Raw genomic sequence first — 24141 nt, 5'->3', positions numbered from 1 at the left:
TGGCTGCTGGAGCAGTTTAAGGTGTTCTGGAAAATCCATTGTTTGTGTGTGTGTGTGTGTGTGCACGTGTGTGTGAGGCTGTGTGTTTTCCTACAAGCAGATGTTAGCCTCGACCGTTGCACGCATCCTTTTCTCTTCCAGTGTTATCTCCTTGCTCGTAATGTCTCCAACACACCGACTGGCAGATTTACGGACACACTCGCACACACGGTGTCTTGTGCACTCGCACACTCATCATCCCTCGCTCAATCTCTCATCTCTCTCACTTCTGAGGTGTCACGGCAGGTTTAACGAAAAGTAATTCAGCGACACGTGCGACATGAAACACATCGAACATATGTCTCGCACACGTGAAGTGTTCATCCACAGCGAACTGGGCGCTCTCACTGGTGCTCAGTTCAGTTACTCCCACCCACCACGTAAATACATTTCTCATTTTCAAAACCCCTGAAATCAGAGTGTTCCTCAGGTAGAGCCGAGTCCCTGCGGCACGCAACCCAGCTAACGCCAGAGCCAATCTATCTGATATATAAATCTATTTTGATTTTGCTGCATATTGTTGTCAGTATTGTTATTGTTTTGTATTTGTTTTTCCCCCTTTTCTCTCCCCGCCCCCCCATCCCTTCATCCCCCCACCCCCCCACCCCCCAGCCCTGACTGCCGCAGAAATCTAGCCAGTAACACCTTAAATTGTTTTGCCGAGCACAACGAGCCAGGAAGGTAGAAGTAACACGAAATAATAGTCGCCACATGCAGCTGATGTATAATTCATGCATCAATCCAGCAGATGTGTTGTATAAAGTAATTAACTAATCAGAACAATCAGGAGAGAGAGAAAGAGGGAGAGAGAGGGAGAATATGAAAGAGGGAGAGGGAGCGAGGCAGGCAGAGCGGGAGAGAGAGAGAGAGAGAGAGACAGAGCAATCTCCAGATGCATCTGCTTGATGCGCCAAATGAAATCTGTCTGTCTTGGAGGGGCGCTTGCAGCAGGAAAAAAGAGCGGGAGCCCGTTTGTGTTCGGCTCTCTTTCCCTCCGGTTTCCTCGCTCTGTCTCTACCGCTCTGCCTATCTGATTGTTCCGCAGATTTGGCCGATTCATCAATATATGTTTTAAACAGGCTTTTGGCTAATATTGCAACCCTGTTTTAAGCCTCTGTTTTCCGGCGAAGTTACCCAGATTGACAATTCAGAGCAGTTCCATAACGGTCATCGATCAGCGGATTGATAGAAAGTGTGTTGTTAAAATGCCCAGCAGTCACTAGTTTGAGCTCCTCATGTGTCAGGACTTTGCTGCTTTTCTCTGATTTACATCATTAAACGCTGTCGTTCGGACAAAAACAAGTAATTTTAAGACATTCTGGCAACTTGCGGTCGTTTTTACTCAACGGTTACTTTGACGTAATAATGCAAATGATTTACACTTGTATTGTTTAAGTGTGTAACACGTGTTCCCTTCAGCAGTCTCGGTCTTCGTTAGCATCAGGCTGTGTTTGATGCCGGAGGAGGAAGTGTTGCAGGCGGGATGCTGCGGGATAACTTCCCTCAGTGGTTGTTTGGGTCAAATTTATCTCCAGATTCAAAGATCGGTGTTATTACCCCTTTGCTCCATATATCAGGGACATGTCCAACCCTTGCAGTCAGATTAAACAATTTTGATATTGTGTTGCTGAATTTGTGGCTTGTGTGTTTTATCGTTTCATTCAAGATACCATCAGGGCTGCTGGCTTTCCTTTATATCTCAGTCTCTTCTCCATCTGAATTGTTTCTCATGCTCTCCCCTCGCCCCCTCTCCTCCCTCTCCCTCTGCATCCCTATCTCCCCCTTCCCTCCCTCTTTCCCCTCCCTATCTTGTCCCCCTCCACCCCACACCCCCGTATGTCTCCTCTCTCTCTCTCTCCACAGTTGTCCTAAGCTGGAGGACCTGCCGCCCGAGCAATGGAGCCACTCTACAGTAAGAAACGCCCTCAAGGAGTTACTCAAAGACATGAATCAGAGCTCTCTGGCTAAAGAATGTCCCTTATCACAGGTGCTGAAGCCCAGTCTGCTTATTCCAAAACAAAAAAAAAAGGGTTTAACGCCCCACCCCCCAATACCATACTGCACAACAAAACAAACACCCCTATCTCCATCACCTCCGCCTTTTATCCTTTACTTATCAAATGCCCTGAGTTTGATCAAGTGGGAAAGAGAATCGGCATAGAAAATCCAAATCAATGGCTATTGTCATTTGTTTGCATGATTTCTTTTTTTTTTTGTTCCTTTTCACGCCCCCGACACACACACACACACACGCACACACACACACAGATTGTATGCAACGGCAGCCAAAAAGCAGAGGTGTTGTTGAACGTATGGCTATTGTTAGATAAACATTGGCCCAAACCCAGAACGATCTGGAATGTTTTTGTTCCTTTCCTCGTTTAGTTAATTCTCAACATTTTATAGCATCGGGCCGGAGATGCGTGCGCTCGCATGTTAGCTGTTATATTCTGTGTTTTGTTTTTTTGTCAGCTGGGAGGCTGGATAGAAAGCACCAGTGCAGATATTGTATTAACAGGCAGTACAGTCAGTATATCATGGAGGCAGCTCTGGAGTGAATGGAATGAAATGGCAGTATATCTCTCACAGGCGCCGATAATGTGTGTGCGTTACGGTGCGAAGGGGTGTGCGCTTCTGTGTGCGTTTGCCTGAGTGTGTTTGTGAAACGTATACCAACGCACAGGAAGTGCGCGTGAAAGTGTTATTTGCGTTTCGCGTGTTCGTGTTTAGATGCAAGCTTGTGCGTAGGTGCCTTCAGTGTGCAGCCAGCTCTCCTCCTAGGCCACCGTATGGTCACCTGGAGACCCTCATTTTGCGCTGCATGCGTGTTTGTATGAGTGTGTGCGCGCATGTGTGTGAGCGGCTGCTCTCAGTGTGTGTTTGTGTGTTTAGCCGGGCATGAGCAGTGCGCTGATGATGTAAAGAGTCCCTGGGTGGCGTTCAGGCGGAGCCCAGCCCGGTCTGGTAATCACCCTGTTTACGGTCCATATGTGAAGACGGCTCAGAAGAGAGCACACGCGAGCTCGGAGGATCAAACACACACGCACACACACTCTTCCTCAGACACACATTTGCTATTTTCACATACACACCAGTCTCAAATTAAACTGAAGATTGTTTTAGCTTTCCAGTGAGGGTGAAAGGAGGTGCTGTAAATACCTTGAGCTGCATCTCTTCCTTTCTTTGAACGGCTGAGTTTGTCCTCACCTCAGATCCTGATGGCGTTAAATGGCTTTGCGTTCACCGTCATGCAGAAAATCTTGCCGGCCGTTGCAGATTCTCCACGGCTTCAGTGTCTGCAAACGTGTTGTCCTTCTCCCTTTTCAGTGTAGTTTCATCGTTCTCTTCTTCTTCTTCTGTTGTTGTCGTGCATCTCTGCTAATAAATAGCTTTAATCAGAATAATGCTTAACCACACAAGTGAAACCAGTTTTTAGAACTGTATGTCATCTACAGATATCACATTTTTTTTATTGCTTTTGAGCCAAATCTAAGCTTTAATTAAAAAAAACGGATTTTCTATTTATTACATCTTGCCTGCACATTATTCTATTTATTATTTATCTGTTTTTAAGGCAGCAGGCTTCAAAATGCTAACAGTTTTTCAATGTAATTTCAAGAGAAACCGGCAGCTTTGCTGCGTAGCATCTTCACACCCTGATGATCTACATGTATCTGTATCTGCCTTGTTCAAACATGGCTGCCATGATGGTGTTTGACATCTGTTACTCTGTGGGGTTTAATGTGGCCTGCTACACCCATAGAGCGGTGGCTTGTTCCTCCCAAACCCAGCTGGTTCAGTAGACCGGTTGTCACGTCTGAGGGCTGTCCCCACGCTGCGTCGATGCACGCCGTTCCCTGCCCCGTGATTAGCGACGTCGCCGCCTGCGTGTAGTCTGACGAGAAGGTGAGAAGCCAGCCTCCCTCCGAGGTTTCGGAGTTGACCCAAAAAAAAAAGTGAAAATGAGTGGGAGGGGAAAGGGGCGTCGTAGGAGGGAGGAGAAGATTGGCACCTTGTAAGGATTAGTGTTTCCTTGATATTCTGCTGCGTAATCCCAGGCCGAAAAGAGAGGTTAACAGATGAGAGAGTCGCAGCAAGCGAGTGAAAGAGAATTAGCTCACCTCTGAACAGAGCTCTGAAGAGAGACGGGGAGGAGGGGTGGGAGAGCAGGGAAGGGAGGGCAGTGGGGGGTTATTTTGTGAAATGCTGCTTTTGTCTGGGGCCTTGTCGAACATTTAGTTTCATTCTTTTGTAGCGGGGAGTCGCGCTTTGTGTGTTTGGCCTACAAATGACACGAGGAAGCTCGGAGACAGAAAATGCATTCACTCACGGCCATTGTCGCTCCGCCGGAGGAGCTGATTCTGACCTGCACACGTATGAAGCCACTTTAAGGATTCACAGTTAACAGCTCAGCTCGCCAAAATAAAACTTCCTCTGATTCCGCCTCAATCAGCTCATCAGGCTTGTGGCTTTTTCTCAGGTTGCTACCAAGCTTAGCAACCCCCTTGCCCATGTGCGCAGAAACTATGGCAACAAACGAGACACCCCCCCCGACTCTTTTCCATTGCCACCACCTCTTGTTGCCCACCCCCTGCTCGCTCTCACTGAGCGGCCCCTGATGCACCAGCTGCTGCGTTGCGTAGCAGCAAATCGTCATCAGAATGCCATCTTTGCAGGTCTTCGCCACCTTGGCTGCCATAGGCATAACCTGGTTGCCAGTGTATGTGCGTGTGTTTGTGCGCGTGTGTTAAATTGTCGCGGGGCATCAGCCATCAAGACAGCAGGCTGAGTCGGAATGCGTGTGTGCGTGTATTTAATTGTGCATGTGTGTTAATCTGCACGTGTGCATTTGTGTAACGGCGCCATGTGTGTTTGTCTGCAGGGGTTGTACTTTGTGTGTGTTTGCATTTGCCAGTGTGTGCACCACACTCTAATGCTGGCAGCTGGGTGCCTACAGTACCTGCCTGCTGCACCGCTATTCTCTTCCCCACACACACACACACACACACACACACACACACACACACACACACACACACACACACTCCTTCTCTCTCTCTTCCTGTCTCCCATGATGGGGAGTGGAGTAGATGTTGGGGACCGATAGTAGCCCAGTGCCACTTCCTGGTCTTGCTGATAAGCTCTCTGTGCTGCAGATGGCTATCACTTAAAGGGTCCACACACATGCTCATGCACGCACACACACTCATACACACTGGCACGCACGCACACACACACACACAGCCATGCTACCTGTTGACAAGCCCTAGCACAGCCCTCCCGCTGGCACCGCAGTGGCAGCAGAGCCTCTGGTTATCTGCTTGATTTCACTTAGTGCGTACGCGTGTGTGTGTGACAGAGCGGCGGGGAGAGCGAGAGGGAGAATAGGTGTGTGTGTGCGCATTGTTTCGTTCACACACACACACACACACGCAGGGCCCCCTGTGAGAGGTAGAGTGATGTATTGAGGGAGAGGGCTGATTAATGAGGAGCGTTTATTAGAACATCTGTGTCAAAGATGGCGGAGAAAGAGGGAGCGAGAGAGATAGAAAGATGGGAAGAGAGAGAGAGAAGGCGCACCGTCTTCTGCAGGCCTCTTGTTTGTTGCCTGGAGCTGCCTTAGCCCAGATATACTGTAAATAAAACATGTCAGGCTGGAGGAGAGGAGTTCATTATCCCACTGACTTACAGCAGAATTCTTCTGACTTTGAATTTATGGTTTTCAGGCTGAGCTTCGTCTTGGCTACTGGAACCAGGTTAAACTGGAATGTGTGGTTTGCTGCTCAGCTGATTGTCACAGCATTGTCACCACGCCGTTCATTCTGATTTACACCGTCATAAGGAATTCATTTCAGGACTGAAGACGGTTGAACTTGCAGTTGCTCTTTACTAATGCTAATATTGCATAAATCCAAAAGAAGCAGCTGCTTCATGCATAAATGTATGACCCATTAAAAGGTCCAAATCTGACTTCCTAACCCTAACCTGAACTCCATCAGGCTTTTCATTGAATGATGACTTTTCAGCGCATCCATGCAAGACTGCTTTGTTATACCATGCGGTCCAAATGCAGGCCTCTTCACCCTCCTTGTTCTTCATCATGCCAGCACGATGCACCACAGTGTGGCTGGCACAAATTCACGGCCGTCTGCAGGGTGCAGCGTGACTCTCGCCTCACTTACTGTACATTTGACTTTGAAAGGAGAAGCAGCTAAATGGATGTGACAAAGTGCAGACACAGTGACTCTACCTGGTACGAGCAGGTGGGCCGAGGGTCCGCGAGGAGGAACGCTGACGATTAGTTTGACTTCTGTTGAAATGGAAAGAACATATGAACTCTTCCTCAACATGTAACTGCTTTAGTTTGCTCTTAGTTGCATTTTAATACTGAGACTCTGCATCCAGCTCAGTCATTGTCTTTGAGAACTCTTAGCTTTTCTGTGATGTCATTGGCTCCAGGCGTCCAATAGGAATGTTTTGTCAAATCAAGCTGAATTAATGCTTAAAGCTGGCTCTAGTTTGATGAAGGAACCTTGTATCCCTCTTCCTCCATTCGCTTTTTTGGCGTGCTCTGGTAGTTTGTGGTGTGTTCAGACTGGAGTGAGGCCATGGCGCGAGGTGCCTGCAGCTTTAACGGAGAGGTCATGAGTTCAGCGTTAGATGGACCTTTCTGACGCCGCGGCTGCCGTCCTTCACTCTCCTTTTGTGCAGGAAAGCTGGAGCCACAGAACCAGAATCATCCTGTACCAGTTCATTGTGCTCACGCCGCCATGCTGCTCTGCCAGAAGGTTCCCCCGCCATCCTCCAACGCATACATTATAAAGAAATGATAAAGATGGCAAACCTGTAATTTGAAAACAGATGGTTTGGTTCTTTTGAATATTTATAACAATCAAAAACAATTTCTCCTGCACCAACCTCGCTATTTGCCTGCAGGCCGGCAAGGTGTAAAAACATTCATTTTAATGAAACTCGAAGGGAAAAAAATATTGCCTCTTTGTTTTTCTGAGGTGAAGGAAGGCGGCTGAAGGAACCGAGGGGGGCGAAGAGTCGGCTGCACAGGGGGGGACGGGGGCGCACGTGCGTCGGAGAACGACAAGCTCAGCGCGGCCGCGATCTGCTTGAAGTTGTTGTCTTTAACAGATTGTGTAAATAAAGAGCTGAGAAATAACAGAGGTTTATCTGTTTACATCGCCGGCTCCCCAGATGCTGATACTCAATGAGCCGCCATCGTGGCTGTTTTTGAAGGTGCACATCTTTCCTGCCGCCTGCTCGTCATGTCAACAGACTCGGTTGAACTTCTAATTTACCCACTCTGAAATTTAAAAAAAAAAAAAAATGTTCAGACAAACTCAACGGCATTTGATAAAAAAGAACAGATAAAACCTTGTTTGATTTTATTTGTTTTACCTTTCGAGGAGGGGATCCAGAATTTCTGCATGATGCTTTTCATTTGCTTTTTTTTTTTAGTGCTGGGTTTTACCGTGTCCCTATCTTTTATTTGTTTTGACAAGCTACAGTGTTACTGCATGTTTCACAAGCTTTAATATTATGTCTGCATTTTCCACAATGAGAATCTAAAGTCTCTCCCTCGTTCTCTCTCCCTCTCAATCAATCTCTCTCTTTCAGAGTATGATTTCCTCCATTGTGAACAGCACTTACTATGCAAATGTGTCGGCGGCGAAGTGTCAGGAATTTGGGCGCTGGTATAAACATTTCAAGAAGACAAAAGATATGATGGGTAAGCAAAACGGAGGGGCGCAAAGTATGGCGCTCACACTTTTGTCTCTTTGCACACACACACACACACACACACACGCACCAGTCGCCATTACAATATGTTCTCTAACCAACCGTCTCTTTGTCTTCCTGCCGTTGCGTGAAGCAGAAATACATTTTTATCTTGTTATCTAATAATTCAGGATCACTCCGCACTGTTTTGCATTTGAACAAAGCGTTATCTCAGATTTATCCATTATTGCTTTAACCAAAACTAATGCAGGAGCCAAATTGAGGCCTCTGACTGTTTTATTTTTTGTTTGCCAGCGAGCACAACGCTTCAGTTTTCCATGAACAAAAGGCAGCGATGACTTTGACACAGCCACCGCCTAGTCTGAAATTCAATTAGATTTTCTTACCAACCCTCTAACAACGCATGCTTTATATTATCTCAAAAAAATCCCCTTTGACCCACCAGGAAATGAGGTTATATGATACCAGCGGCCCCCTCGCTGGAGATAGAATTCCTGTATATTTTTATGTCTTTTGATTAAGCAGAACACCACTCTGTTGCAGGGCTCATAAGGCAGTGTAATGTTGAGATATTAGCTTTAACAATCTGTTGAACAATCTTTTTTCTTTGCCAGTGTGCTACTGCTCGCCGCGATGACAGATGAGATATTATATCAAAATGTTTTCACAGCCTCCATGCAAATAGCGTGTTGTGATCATATCTTATCTGATGTTTTTTCTTCTGTTAAAGTGGCAACATACGCTGGGAACATTATTTACTTCAGACCTGCTGTACTTGTGTGTTCTCCTGCATACTCCTACACATTTTCTGTCATAACTGTTCTCTCTCTGGTTTTCTGGCTGCTGCAGCTGCCAGTGTGGCCTCAGTGATGCTGCTGTTTTAAATGCTGTGTTTCTGCTTAGCCTCACCGGGAGAGGAGGACTGTAGAAAGCCTTAACCTTATGTTTCTCTCCTCACAACTCTCGCTGTATGCTGTTTGTGTGTGTGTGCATGCGCGTGCCCTGCCCCTCCATCCGACTGTGTAGGCATGCGCCAACCCTCCCAGCTGGAGGGCTACCTGGGGACGTGTGTCCTCCGTGAGAGCCCGCGTGCCAATGCACTAGGTATGTCGCAACGTGGGCACACACACAAACACACCTGTGGTTACTTCATTCTGCCTCTAACGTGAATTCACTCCTTCACCATGACCAGCACACACAAACCTAACCCAACCCTAAAGGAAAAAGAAGGTTTAACCCTAAAATGCGGTGCTTGACCAGGTTTTTGTCGCCGTAACGTGCCCGTGTGAACAGATTTTGATGGATGTGGGACAAGAGTACATGAGCACACACACGCTGATTTGTCTAGGAGCTGCATACTTTCCTTAATACCTAACCGCACTGCTTAAAGTTAAATGACTGTGTTGCCTAAACTGAATCGCAATTAAAATCTTAATCTTAATCTGAAACCCAAATAGCAGTAAAGTCAAATTAAAATGATAAATGACTTTCACTTAATTAGCTTTGGAGCTTGGCACCAATCCTTCCTTCACCCCTTCTCATCTCTACCTGTAACCAAACAACATGGCTGCATCGTTGACGTAATGCTTCCTTCTCACTTTAAAGAAGCTCGACTGTTAGTTTAAAGGGGTTTTTTCTGTCACTTTCTCTGAACATCAAGCCCAGATAAGAGCAAAACCACCAATGTACATCCACGTCAGCAGCGATAGCATCTCGAGCTGTGCTTACACACCCTCGTACAAACTCCAGCACCCACGTGTCGTGTTAGCCAAACCTCAGACACAAAACCTTTAGCGACAAGCTCTCAGGTGCCCACCGCGTGCCTGCGGCAACTCCCCCGGCCTCGGCATTCATCGCGGGCTGCTGTTTGCCGTGCGCGGCCACAAGTGGTGAAACGCCAAGTTTGAAGGCTGGGAGAGAGCGAGCGGCACGGTTTTGGCATCGGCGTCGGATGTGACTCTGCATTTACTTCGCCACACTGCGTTTAGCGAGCAGCTTGAGCCTGAAGACAGCGTGTACCTGGTCACAGGTGCTGGCAAGCCGCTCTGCCAGCTGAAGTGGTGTTACCGGCCTCCAGCGAGCGCCGGGTCTCTTCTTTTGACGTGGCAACGAAGCAGGAGTTGGGTCACTTTGTATGTCTCCCCTTCTCATTCCCTCTCTCGCTCACAGTCACACACACACACACACACACACACACACACACACACACACACACACACACACACACACACTCCCTCCCGCCCCTCAACCCACATCCCATTCCCATTGTGTGTTTAATCCGGGGCTCTTTTGTGGCAGGATTCCACACGAGGACTCCCGCTTCTGTGGCAGCGTTTTTCTCCCAGGGCCTGCCATGCTCTTCTGTCACCCCTTCTCTTTTCAATTTGCATGGAAATGCCTCCGTGTGCTTGTGTGTTTGTGTGTTGTGAGCATGCCCCCCAGCAGTGTGCGAGCGAGCATATGCACACACACACACATTCACATATGAGTGAATAGACACGCCATACCATCAGAGCCAGGGAATGCCAGGGATTATGGGAAGAGATGTGATTATTACCAAGATTTTTTTGTTTTGTTTTTTCCCCCCACATCATTTGTTTTCCACAAACGCTCAATAGACCCGTCTTGGCCGGGTGTTTTGTGCTTGCTGACAGTCAAGAAACAGGCAGCTCAAACACACGATTATTGTGGGTATTTTTGGAAAACATCCATGCACTTAATCTTTCATCTGGTGGAAAAAAAAAAATCAGCTTGTTGAAGACCCCCGCCCCCCCCCCCCCTTCCCCATAACAGCAATTTACTCTTTTCACAATCTCATACGACGCCTTTCTGTGGGATGTGGAGGCCGCAGCACACTTCTAAGGTGTTAATGTTGCCATCCGCATGAATTCTTAAACGCTGCCCCCTCACTCGCTCACTCGGCACGCAAAAAGCCTCAGCATATGCGAATTCCTTAAAGAGAGGCGTAAACCTGAAAACATTCAGCTGCTCCAAATGCTCATTCACTTCGCTGTGGGTAGTACTTTGAATGTTAAATCATTGTTTTCATCCTCTAAGCACATCATTTAAACCTGTCTTAAAATATTCCCTAGCAGCCATTATGGACTTAAAGATTCCCAAAGCAAGAGATGCTGCAAAAATCTCCAAAATGCCATTAAATGACGGCACATGGATTTTTTTTTTTGTGTGTGTGTCTCGAGTCTGTTCTAACACACTGAAGTAAGGCCGTTTCTCAGGTCGCTCCCTCTGCCTGCGCTCTCTGTACATTTACATGCAGACCATCCTCCACTAAAAATGTCACATTGGTTAGCTTGTGTTCCTTATTTTAGAATTAAGGATGTAAAGAGAGAATCAGATTTATCAGCATTGCTTCTGCCTTTGCGGACACACACACACACACACACACACACATTAATCCTGTACCTACACGTACACACACTCCACTGTTTCTCCAAGATTTTGTTTCACATGATGAGGCCACAGACGTTCTGAGCTTAATTTTGAAGGCATGGGCTGTGGAAGACGCAGGTCAAACACAATGAAGCTCTTTTATCTGTGTTTACATCTTTTTTTTTTTTAACCAGTCATTGGCTCGTCAGCTGTTTCACATCCAATCAGGGAAGAAGGGGTCTGTATAGGCTCCTGTTACGGAGGAGACGCCCCTGCCTCTTTTTGTTGGTGGTTAGTTGTTTAGATATGAGCGTGTGCTGGCTGCAGAAAGGTCTTTCTGTCCTGAAGGTCGTAAAAGTAACCGGGAATGTTAGCTGAGAGGCTAACACACAGAGGCTAACGTTGGATCTGATGCAGAACAGATCTTTTTAATTTCCTCCGATTAGAGACAGTGGCTGTGGTGACATCAAACTGATTTTGATGAAGGTTGATTTCCAGATTTTCCAGATTCTCAGTGCTTGTAGTTTTTCTTCTGCTTTCTCCTCTGCTGTTTTTCTATGTGGTGTTAAAGACAGACTTCAAATCAAGAATTGACCCCATCTTTTCTTTCTCTCTCGTCCCCTCTGTCCTCCACTTTTCACCCTTTTTCCCACCTCCGCTAGAGATGGATGGCCTGTCCGACCTCTCTCCACCCGGCCCTAACCACAACCACAACCACCTGGGCTTCTCCCAGCAGCAGCAGCAGCCCATCCCCGGCAGCACAGCAGAGCAGACTCCCTCCTCGCCGGTGCCCCCGCTATCTCACGCTCCACCACCACACGGTGGACAGACCGGCGGCCGACAGCCCCAGCTTCCCGGTCTGCACCACCCGGGCCTGGTGTCCACGCCCATCAGCCCCCAGCTGGTCAACCAGCAGCTTGTGATGGCACAGATCCTCAACCAGCAGTATGCAGTGAACCGGCTGCTGGCGCAGCAGTCCCTGTCCCAGCAGTACCTCAACCACCCACCTGTCAACCGCAACTCCCACAACAAGCCCATGGAGCCACAGGTGGCATCCAACACAGAGGTGTCCTCAGAGATTTACCAGTGGGTGAGGGACGAGCTGAAGCGGGCCGGCATCTCACAGGCCGTCTTCGCCCGCGTGGCCTTCAACAGAACCCAGGTGAGGAGGGGTGGGGGGAATAACCGGGACCTAAAACAACAACAACTAAAACGTTCCTTCATTGGCAGAACTAAAATTATTTGCTGCACCTGTCCAGCTCATCCCAAAGCCACAGTCTCCTTCTTCCTGCTTGTGATAATGAAGTTCTGATTTGGCTGAAATCTCAGATTTAGCCAAATTAATGAATAATCCATGTCTGTGGAGTTGATGTTTGTCCTGAACTTTGTTGTTGGTCAGATTCCATGTGATACAAAAAGATCAACTTTAATGAACGCAGGAGTTGTTTTATGTACACTGATATTTAACTTCTATAATCATGGAAAGCATCCAGTGTTTGCTGCATCATTTAAAGTTGATTAATGATTTAATTTATTTTTTGTATGATTTCGTTTTAATTTCATTTATTATCTATAACTTTATGCCCCAGTCTGACTCATATTAACAAGGTAATAAAATGTTTAGAGTACAAACGGTACTCGTAAAAGCAGCACTTGAAGTTCCTGGAAAGCTGAAAACATCATGCAGCACCACTGAAGTCACAGGGAGAGGTGGCCGTCCAAAGACGTCTTCAAGCCCGCGTTTGAAGTCAAACACGCACATCCTGTTCGAAAAGGAAAAACGCCACACAAAGGAAGTCATGAAAGAATTTCTATTTCCAAAGAAGGGCCCGCTGTTTGAATTGGGTTATTTCCACAGTTTATATCTCATTCATAATTCTCTCTCCGGCAATGTAGCACCTCGACTGTACTTCAGCTGGCAGCCTGCCATGTGAGAGACCCGGGCTCGGTCATGGCGTGCGTCCTCTTCGTGCCAAAATATGCAGTTTCACTTCATAGTCAGAGGCCTCACACACACACATCCACACGAACACACCCACACAGAAGGCAGTGATAACGTCTTAAGATGTACCGTCTGTATGGGGGGGTGGGGGGTGGAAGGAGGTGACAGCAAACCTCATTACGACTCCATTTGCTTTGAAGTCGCTGTGTATGAAAACGGGGAAAAAACAGAAACTGATAAGGATCTATTAGAATTAGAACGTAGCGCAACCCCACCCGCCTCCACCCCACCCAAAAAATAAATGCGTGCGCGCGTGTGTGCTCTGTGATGGAGTCAGACACTGGTGTTTCTGTGCAGATTTGCGTGCTCCCACACAAACCAAGTCTTATCTGTGCCTGATATGAGGAATTAGCCCAGTGTGCCATCGGAAAGTTTCCCTTTGGAGGATTATTTATTAGGCGTGCGTTTTTTTCTGCCAGTGTGTTAATAAAGGGATGAGGTGGGGGGAGCGGTGTCGAGTAGTGACACGAAGGGCCCGCTGTCGATGCACGAGGTGGATCAGAGGAGGCGGGGGCAGGGACTCGGGCTTTTTAACAGCGTTTTTTTTTTTTTTTAGAGGAAACTGATTGACCAACGAGATAAAGAGATAAACACAAAGAGTCACAGGACCGGCAGAAAGAGACACGCCGCTAAGCCGTCCCCTCAACGCTTGTGTACATTAAGTGCTCCGTCCCCTTTCGCCGAAAAAACGTCACTCAGAGTCGGATTTCATTGAGTATCTGTTCACACTTGTCTGGATGCCACAGACATAGCTTATTAAACATGACACACAGTTGTGCACATTTTAATAGTCCGATAAACGACACCAAGCACGTATTTGCAGCTCTCCTCTTTTCCCAAGAGGACTTGCACGCTCCAAAAAAATAAGAAGCGCGAGCATGTTTTCCCCGTCACCTTGTTTTATTACCAAATCACACCTATTGATGGTGAGAGAAGCGGAGCGATGGCTTGCACAGTGTGTGGCCAAGAGCTGATGAAAAGGCCCAATCACACGTCTCTGATAATGGAGTCATCGCCGTCTCATAATGATGGAATCGAGCGCTATTGAAAAGTAAACAGAGGATACACTGATTGCCCGCCGCACAAGACTTTCGCATTTCAGGCGAGTAGCTGCGGCTCTTATCCAAAGCGACACACGGCCCTAAGAATACGTCCAAGATCTGCAAAATAACACAACAAAAGTGCGACACAGAAGTTTCAGTGAAGTAGTTTTAACATCGATGAAGTGCTATAAACTGAAAATGTTTTTACTGTGAGACTGAAGCTCTGCAGAGGAGGACGGGAGGACGTGAAGGTTGCTTTGATTTAACAACAATGACAGTGGAAGGTGCAGAGTGGCTGCAGAGAAAGCTCAGGCTGAGGGAAGTGTGGAGGTGCAGTCACAGGAAGAGCCTGTGACCTCATCAGAAACACTGTATGGAGGAAGAAACTAACTGTGCTCTAAATGGAGGAGCTAAAAAGTAGAATTAGTTTACAGTTAAAGTGGGTATCAGAGTGTCACATCTCTGTGGTCATTAGAGTCTCCATTTACACTCATGGCTCTACTTAACTGTCTTATTTAAGAGTCCTCTAATGTGATAATTCCCTTCTTGCTTGCCGTCCTGACCCCCACCACCCAACTGTTTTCCCTCTCTGGGAGCTCTGCTTTCTTTTTCTGTCATCCCTCCTCCGCTTGCTCCATCACCTCCTCTCCTTCTGTCTTCGCTTTCTCCGTCTCTCCTCCCGCCCCGTCATGCAGGGCTTGCTGTCTGAGATTCTGCGCAAGGAGGAGGACCCTAAAACAGCGTCCCAGTCGCTGCTGGTCAACCTGCGTGCCATGCAGAACTTCCTGCAGCTGCCGGAGGCTGAGCGCGACCGCATCTATCAGGAGGAGAGGGAGCGCAGCTTGACGGCAGCCTCGGCGATGGGCGCCGCTCCGCTCATCAGCACTCCGCCCAGTCGACCTGTGCAGGTACCGCAGATCTGATTCTGTCCATGTGTTCATGTTGCAGACAGCCTGTTGTTATCTTACTCAGTAGGACTTCAATAGCGGAGTTTTAGTTCTACAAACATGTCTTTGGGCCAGAGCTGCTCTATAAACCTTAGTGCACAAAAGGTTTGTTCACAGTGGCGTTAGAATTTAAAGTCACGCCGTAAAAACAGATTTATACTTCTCCATCATGGTGGTGCTGCTGTACACACCTACAGCAGGGGATCTGATTTACGGTTTGACCGATCGATAGTTGTAGCACCACTGCAGCAGTAGATGAATGTGTCATGCATTGTAACCCAGTGCTAAGCATCAATTATGCACCTTAAGTAATCATATTTACATTCCTTTATTCACTCTTTTAAAGAGAACAACAACAGGGAGAAGAAGTGGGAACGCTTTTCCGAATCACTCAATGCAGATTTGTCTGGTGTTACGGAAAAGCAAAAGATTTGCTCGTGTTCTCCGTTATCAGCAAACACTGTCAGTGGTGGAAACGTGGTGAAAACAGAAGGCAGCCCCAGATGACCAATCACAGTTCATCATGTAGCCCAGATGTGCAGTTCTGTTTCTGAGGGATGCACATCAGCTGCAGAGGGACCTTTTATGCAGCCTCGAAAGGGAGCCAAATGCAAACCATAGGCCAACGCGTATCATCCCGGTTTGCCTGCTAGCTAACTCGCCCAATAAAAAATTGTGTTGTTGGCTTCGCCCACTGAGGGTGCAGGAGTTAATTTCTCCCCTCAGAGCAGCTCTGATACAGAGAAATATTTGTTTAACTAACAAGACTTTCTGCAGCAAGTCAGAATACTGTGTACTAAAAGTGAAAGAGGGAGTATGAGGAGTATCTGTACTGGACGGAGGCCAAGTGCAGCCATAGTTCAGAAAGCATTCAGCAGAGAGAGATGACAAAGGCTGCATTCATCCATCGTAGAAGAACACGTGTGATTAGATCTAGTCCCGTGAACTGTTTAGCTGGCCGTTTCCAGGTATTGTTGGTATTGCGTGAATGTGTTCAGGTCAAGGTGTGCAGGTGCGAGAGCAGGTTGGAGTGTTTTTAATAAGCTGGATTCTCTGCTTGTGGTGGTGTCACAGGCTGACTCTGGACACGCGTGACGTCATTTTGAAAGGCTCTGCGAGACGTTAACAAAATGTCAGTGCTGTGGTCCCATGCCTGTTAGAGTGTAAACAGTGTGTATCCACGCACACGCTCGTGCACTGCACTCATTAGCGCTCTTTGTTTACATGTGACGTCAGTGAGCGTGCGCACAAGCGCCACCCGAGCGCGCTGTTTGCTACACACCTCACATTCCCCTCCATTGTATCAGGCTACAACCTGTCTGGAAAGATCTGGAATAAATAAAAGCCCATTTGGTCTGTCAACGTGCGCGCCGGAGAACATACTTTACATTCTCCCTGCATGTAAATGAGTTGTGCATCATCCCCGCCCTCACCACACAGGTGAGAATGGTGCACAAATGATGGATAATTTTTTGTGCTAATTTTGACCTTTTACCATGCATTAGGCAGCATTAACAGCCCTCCCATTTTCAAAATAAAGCTCACTCAGTGATGACAAGCTCCACGAAAGATCAAACATCGTTTAGTCAGTCCCTGCATACCACAGCACAACTTCCCACCCTCGCTGCAAATCAGTGTCCCTCATTTGAAAGGTATGTGGCAACTTTCTACCACTTAAGCCCATTTGAAGTGCGGTCAGCTGCATCTGGGAGGTGAGAGGTGCGGACAAAGGCTCCCTCTGTCCAGTGCTCGGTGAAGATTTGGCTTTTATTTAGGCGAGGAGGAAAGGCAGACAGGCACATGCCCACCCATCTCCAAAATGGAGCCTCCCCCTGAAAGGGCTCAGCGTGATGGCAGTTACTGTCTTTACATAACTAAAAAGAAAGAGTGGCATTCTGGAGCAGCGGTGCTGAACTTCAGCGGGGCCACTTCGCAGCTCACGGCTCGTCTTTACAATCGGAGGCTGTGTCAGCGCGGCACACAGATTCAGAGTTACACAGCGAACTTTTGCACATTTTGTTCGGCGTCATAGCCCACTGTTAATGTTTTGATTAACAACCCAGAAGCAGAGATAGGGATGTGGAACTACGAGTTTTTAGATTTCCAATAATCGCATCAGTTGAATTAGATTGAATGTACTGAGGGCCTTTCGGCACGTCTGAGACCAGCTTACAGAGCTGTGGAGATGCAGCACAAAACTGAACAATAAGCACAATGACTGCTCTGCTGCGTACAAGCTAACTATTTCAAACCCGACCCAAAACTCCAAGCCTCTGGTTTGTGGTTTTTGTTTTCACTCAGAATAGTGTTGGCACGTCAATAGAATATCTTAAGGCATAATATACCTCACCTGTATGACTGAAACCCATTGACATTTATCATGTAGACCTGTTCCTACACAGGGCAATTCTCACGTGCACGCCCACAAACGCGCACACGCGTTCGCGCGCTCGTGCACCTGGCCATCTGCCAGCCTCTCCTATGGAGCAATGCGGTGTGAATTCAAGCACATAAATCAGCCAGGGTGGCAATTGAGCCAGAGACAGAGGAGGGTTTTTATTGGCCTCATAAAAACAGATGCAGAGGTATGTTTCTCTCACGTGTGCCGATGGGTCGGCTCGACTCCCCCAAAGCCAGTTAGTGCACGTCCCAGCCTTAACAATTAGCCTGACATGGTAACCTACCGCTCAGACTGACGAGCCCACGTCGGGCTGTCGTTACAAAAAAAAAAAAAAAAAAAAAAGCTGGATGAAAGGCCCAAAGGATGAAATGCTCCGACATTCCAGTTTCACCACAGATTTCAGGATTATGTTTTTCACACATAAAGGAGCTCGTATTAGGTGTCTAGACCAGTACTTGAATATATATGTTTTTGAACACAGGCTGTATCATGATTTAGCCGCTGTTGGTGTTATTATGGTTTATTTTATTTGAATGCCATGCACTTGTGCTCATCCCCAGCCCCGTCGATGTCTCCTTTCAAAAGGGCTCGTATGGAATGATTCATATGCTAATGGTTCTTGGGTAATGCTTTTATTAGGATACTTGTTACCTTGTCAAAGGATTTTTGTCAAGATGCAACAAGCTGCTGAATGAGGATGATTTGATTTCACTTGACTTGCATTTATTTTTTAATCACCAGCTTGACATAAGAATAATAACATTTCATACAACACATCTAAGTGTTTTTGAGCAAAGTAACGCTGGAGCCGTGTGTGGGTGTAATCTACACTCCAGAGTGTGTGTGTGTGTGAGAGATGGGTGCATGCATGCGTGTGTGTGCTGGTGTTTAGCCAGATTACCTTTATTTTTTCTCATGCGAGCCTGAATAAGTACTGTTGTGTTGTGCTCCCGACTCTGCAGCCCCGGAGGGAAGACTCCAACTGCCTGAGGCCCGAGGACTGGAATCCCCGAATCCCCGTGGGCATTTCCCCTGTGAGCAAATAACTCCACCCACCTCTCTCCTCCACCACCAAAAGCGTCAATCTGAATGCACACATTCTTATAGACAACGCACACATTAGAGCTTATCATTTCCCAGCATGCAGTTCGTTTCTGTTTCAGTATTTACATGTTTGTGAAGCAGGTACGAAGTAAGTACAATGCTAATATTAGCATTTCATCAGTTAGACAGATATATAGATATATTTATATAGAATAGCAATAATACATTGTTTTATATTATGACAGAGCTTTAGATTTTAATTACATCTAAACTGAGGTTTGTGTTTTTAACCTCATTTGTTGTCAAATGTCAAATAAAGTGAAAATACGTACATGCACAGTGTTTAGTTTAACAACTATCACTTATGACTGTATTAATATTACAAAAAATAATCTTCAGATGAAACAGTTCGTGCACACAACTTTCGTCACATGATTCAACAAAGTATTTGAGCCTGAAAAGGAAAGTGCGAGTGGTTTTGTGTAGGATTTTCATCATTTCCCTTGTTTTCACGCTCAACCAGGTGAAGCCGTCGCCCCTGCCCAGCGAGTGGAACGGCAAAACAGAGAGCTGCATCCTCAACATCAACTCCTCCATCTACGACGAGATCCAGCAGGAGATGAAGAGGGCCAAAGTTTCCCAGGCGCTGTTCGCCAAGGTGGCTGCCTCGAAGAGCCAGGTACGAAAACACACTGAACACCTCGCTGGATTAAGAGAGGAGGGACGTTCGCTGCGATGCCACCGTTTCCAAATATGTTGGTGTTTTCTTCTGTTGGCGTCTTCCTCCAGAAACCTTAACTGACCACTTTGGTTCTAGTGTTAGTTTCAAAATACAAAGAGCTTTCCTTTTTTTCACCACTGGAGCTAAAAAACAATGACCCATGATCTTTATTCATCATCCTAAATCTTTTTATTTTATCAAAGATGTCGCTGACCTGCTGCTAAAAAACAGCATCATGTATAAACTCTGTTAGTCGTTTCACCTGATATTACTTTGCAAAGCAGCTCCTACCGCTGTGTTGACGGGTCATAAATCCAAACCTGAATTTCCTGCATACATGCTCATGACTGTCTGCACACGCACACACACGCACACACACACATGCACGCACACTCGTAGACACATGGCTGATGGATGTCTTGCAAAAATAAAAGCAAGAAAATAAAGATCCTTCAGCTCCAAGGCAGGCCTGTTGATGTCCAATCCTTCATCTGAGGAGCATCTGGCGCACTTGAACTCTTAATTCACACACACACACACACACACACACACACACACACACACACACACACACACACACACACACACACACACACACACACAGTCAGTCTATACAGACTGCATTAAAAAGATTATAAAACATTTGATACTGCATGCCTTCACACAGTTAAAGGCAGAGAGGTAGGAATCTGCCCGGCCCCATCAAACCTCGCCTCAGCGCATCGCTGCGATGATTTATCGACATAATGACACATGTCCTCTTTATTGTGGGTTTGGAGTTTAGCAGTCGACACTGTTTCAACACCAAACAAACCTGTTTATATTAGCTGCGCTCTGTAAGACGATGGGGCCCCTGTTATCTTCTCCCAGAGAGCACGGCGCTCACACACTACAAGCTTGTGTGTGTTGGAAACAGGGAAAAAAAACACACCACCAGTTTAACTCTTTATTAAAAGTAATTTAAAAAATGTAGCACTAAGGACTTATTATTAAAGGTTTTCATGTGTCTGTCGGAGGCAGAGTGGGGAAGATTTCCACAATTGTGCTTGATGAAGAAGGTGGGGGGAGAAATAGATCACCAAGGGCGGAATAATCTGGAAATATCTGCAAAGGCTTTATTTTTTTCTTGCTGATTAGGATGATTATACCCCCAGATAGCTTTGTTTTACCAAATTGCAGTTTGATGCACAAACCACTGTTTTTGTTAAGGAGTTCAAAGACTCCTTGGAAGGATGGAGAAAGAGAAAGGGGGAGAGCGAGGCGGTCGCAGCATTAGCTCGCACATGTCTCTCTCCTCTCAAATGAAGGTTTGTCTGGGAACTGGTTTCCACCCTGCCTTCTCCACCTCGCTCCCATCTCTCTGTCTTGCCCCTCTACCTCTCTCGTTCCCCCGATTTCTGCCTCTCTTTCACGTTCCATTCATGGCAGGCGGGTGTGAATGTGAATTGAGCAGCAGATAAGAAGTGTGCTAATTATGCCTGTGAAAGGGGGCCTGGGAGAGCACTTATCTCTGGCTCCATCTCGTAATGGGCGCTCCCCGGGCAGCTGGTCTCCCCCCTTACTACCCAGCCGGCATTGCCACAGCTACCAGCACCGCCAGGCCAGGCCTGTTCCTCCCCATCAGGACCCCTGAACTGTGAAAATCAGAGACCAGCACCCACTTTTCAGCTGCTCTTTCCACATAAATCTTCTAAAATCCAGCATTTGCCTTATTGCTTTTTTTTTTATCTAAAGTCAGATGAGATTGTGGTTTTACTTATTTCGCTGCAGGCACACAATTCAACAGCATTTCAGTTCCCAGAATTCACGTCAGTCCAACAATATGGGTGGAAACGTGTCTCAGTGTTGTCTCTTGTCCCTGCCACACATAGCGTAGAAGCCACAGGATTATATTTTGTTGTCAGCATTAGAGCTGCAACCGTAACCTGTTAATTAGAAAATTCATCTAGAACCATTTTGCCAATCAAACATTTGAGTTACTCTACATTTGTTCTTAAATGTGAGTATTTGCACGTCTTATTGTTTCTCACTGTGAATTGGACATTTTCGGCTTTTGAACAATACTAACAGTTTGAATTTTTAACCCCTGGGAAATTCAGGGGATGCTGGTTTTAAGGTACCTGATATTAGATGTGTCATTTCAATGGCTGCACAGCTTAGCTCCTCATTTCTGCCTGTTCCAAACAAAGGCTTCGGTGCCACTGCTGCAACTAAAGAAATTATCACGTCAAGTGACAGGAAAATTTTTGTTGATAAAGGAAATTTTCACTGGGATCTGACACTGAGTCTTGACTCGTCACTGTTCATTATTGGTGAGGTTGCTACAGTGTGTCAGCCAGGAAGAGGCAGAATATGCATTCAAGTGACAGCTGATGTCCAGAGAGGTTTGCAGCCTTGCAAGAGGAAAATAACCACCGTCCAAGCCTTGAGTAGAGCACCATGCCAGCAGAGACTGCTGGTGCTGAGGTTGGGAGCGCAGTGTCGATGTGGTTGGTGATCAGGATGGAGGATGGGCCGGACTGGCAGGGTGCCCATATGGGGTCCAGGGAAATAATCGTGGGGGGAGGGTGGGGAAGAGGCCTCATCGCCGAGGCTGGCACCATCCTGTCAGCTTGGTGTGCAGTTCAACCTCTGCCTCTTCAGCTCAGCTTAGGATTTCCCAGCATGCTGACGCAAGCACAGGATCAGGTGACCGGGATCGGTTGGTACCAGTCCTGCGTATGTGTGGGTACGCGTGCACCGCGTGGCGGGTCTCAGCGCATTCACAATCAGCGTGCAGCATATTTGCCTCATTCACAGGCAGACAGATGATACAGTGAGAAGGGAAGAGGACGAGCGGTGGAGATCTGAAAGGAGAGAAATGTGGAGTTGAAGGAGGTCACAGGCAGTAGAGCTCCTCTGGGTAAAAAGCAGTAAACAGGAGTTTGCTCATTGGTGCACGATGCTTAGGTGTGTGCATACACTGTGTACAAATGTGTGTGTTTTTCTGTGCATCAAATATGGTTTATGTGCAGGCACATTTCAGTGTGTTTGTTTGCGTCTGTTGGTGTGTGTGTGTGTGTATGTGTGTGTGTTGGGGGGGGGGGTCCTGGATCGCAGCCATCCTGTCCTCTCTTAGGGCTCGTAACCACAGCAGGCCTCAGCCACCCTTTAACTGCCCCTCCTCTCTCACATATTCAATGCTGCATTTCAATCACTCTTTTACTGCCACATATTCAGCGTAGTAACCATAGAGCAGTGAATCTCCCAAGCCATATTACTTCATCAGATTAATGGTCGCCATTCACTTCAAGTCTGGGCATACGTTTCTTTTAACGTAATCCATGCAGCAGTTCTGATTTATTAGGACAGATATTACATTTACTCTTTGATAAAATCAGAACCATTATTCATGATCCATTCCTCAATGATTCAAACTGATCGAAAGCTCCATCTCCATTTCGCTTCAGGAGATGTCAGACTTGGAGAAAACAGCTGCGCGCAGCTGGGTCGAATCCAGCGATGACACTGCCAGAAGTAGCTGTATTCGCCAAACGGCCCATTTCGCTTTCGCCTGCAGAGGTGCAAGCTATGATCTGGATAGCGTGGAGTCGATGTCAACGTTATTAACTGGCCCAATAGGGATGGAGCGCTCTCTAGTAAGCCACCGTGCTTTGTTTTCATTCCCGTTAACAGGGGAGGCTTGCTGTGCTGGCGAGCGCGGCAGAGGGGGCGGCTAATGTTCAGCTGAGCGATGGGAGGTTAGCTGAGGGTGGGGCGGAGCAGGTTGGGGGCATTCCTTTGACACGACTTCTATGTCTAAACATCCCGACACTTCCTGAGAGGAATTGCGCAATGGATGGAATCAGAGTCCCTGCTGTCATGAAACAAGCACCCTGGGAGCCCTGCGCTCGGCGGGGCTCAAAGCCCTCCGACTCCTCAATGACCAGAAGAGTACAGAACCCAGTCGCCGCCACCAACGCCGCCCTCTCTCCCCATCGCTCTTTCTCTCTCTGCCTCGCTCTCACTCGCTCATTCTCCCCTGGAAGAGGCTACGCTAATTAGCCAGGCTCTAATGAGACAGAATGGCACTGATCTGGTCCGCCGCTGCGCCACCGGGGGGGCCGGGCAGGGGGGCTGGTGCAGTAGAGGGGGAGAGGGGAGAGTGCAGGGGGGGAGGCTGGTGCATGCCATCTGTCACCCTGCGCCCGCCTGGCACGGTAGTCCCTGGAGTGGAGGGTGGGGGCTTGTGAGGGTGGTGACGGTGCCTTGTTGGTCTGGAAAGGTGGGGGAGTGGGTGGAGGTGGGTGGGGGACGCTGATATGATTCAGAAGGGAGGGTGACAGAATAACTGTAACTACTTCATGTTTGGAAAATGACTAATTCCCTGTTAGATGTGGAATCTGCTTTGTGGTGTTTTACGGGGGCTCCAACGCTTTTCTTAGCTTTAATCTCAGATATCTGGCACATGACCCACCTACACAGACACGCACGCACACACACACACACACACACACACACACACACACACACACACACACACACACACACACACTCTCTGCTCCATCCAATGGCTGCTTAACAAGAGGGGCAGATGGCTGACCTTTTGGGTGTCTGTTTCTGGATCGTGGCCGTTCAGGTTTGTGTGTTGCTGCGAGTACAGTGTTACTCGGGGTCAGCGTGTTGGAAGTCATGTTTGCATGAGGAGCTCTGTACAAATGGCATCCCAGGACAGTCAGATCGATACAGCGAAGCTGCTATCGGACAGGTTTTAATATCAGGAACAGCTAGCGGCGATGTGACGGAGGGGCTCCAGTTCTGCT

At 47.4% G+C, this 24141-nt stretch overlaps 1 protein-coding gene across 1 annotated transcript in view; it reads left to right on the top strand.

Annotated features, from left to right (window-relative positions):
* satb1b (SATB homeobox 1b) overlaps positions 1 to 24141 on the top strand; it is a 46511-nt gene that overhangs the window by 8332 nt on the left and 14038 nt on the right. The window contains exons 5-11 of the mRNA XM_070965910.1: positions 1903 to 1951; positions 7669 to 7780; positions 8818 to 8895; positions 11844 to 12343; positions 14922 to 15134; positions 18537 to 18608; positions 19142 to 19297. Of these exons, the coding sequence (XP_070822011.1) occupies positions 1903 to 1951; positions 7669 to 7780; positions 8818 to 8895; positions 11844 to 12343; positions 14922 to 15134; positions 18537 to 18608; positions 19142 to 19297 (1180 nt within the window). The remainder of the gene's footprint in view (positions 1 to 1902; positions 1952 to 7668; positions 7781 to 8817; positions 8896 to 11843; positions 12344 to 14921; positions 15135 to 18536; positions 18609 to 19141; positions 19298 to 24141) is intronic.

Source organism: Chaetodon trifascialis, chromosome 7 (genome assembly GCF_039877785.1).
Source record: "Chaetodon trifascialis isolate fChaTrf1 chromosome 7, fChaTrf1.hap1, whole genome shotgun sequence".
NCBI lineage: Eukaryota > Metazoa > Chordata > Actinopteri > Chaetodontiformes > Chaetodontidae > Chaetodon > Chaetodon trifascialis.
The sequence above is the reverse complement of the archived record's forward strand: the minus strand, read 5'-3'. Positions and strand labels throughout refer to the sequence as shown.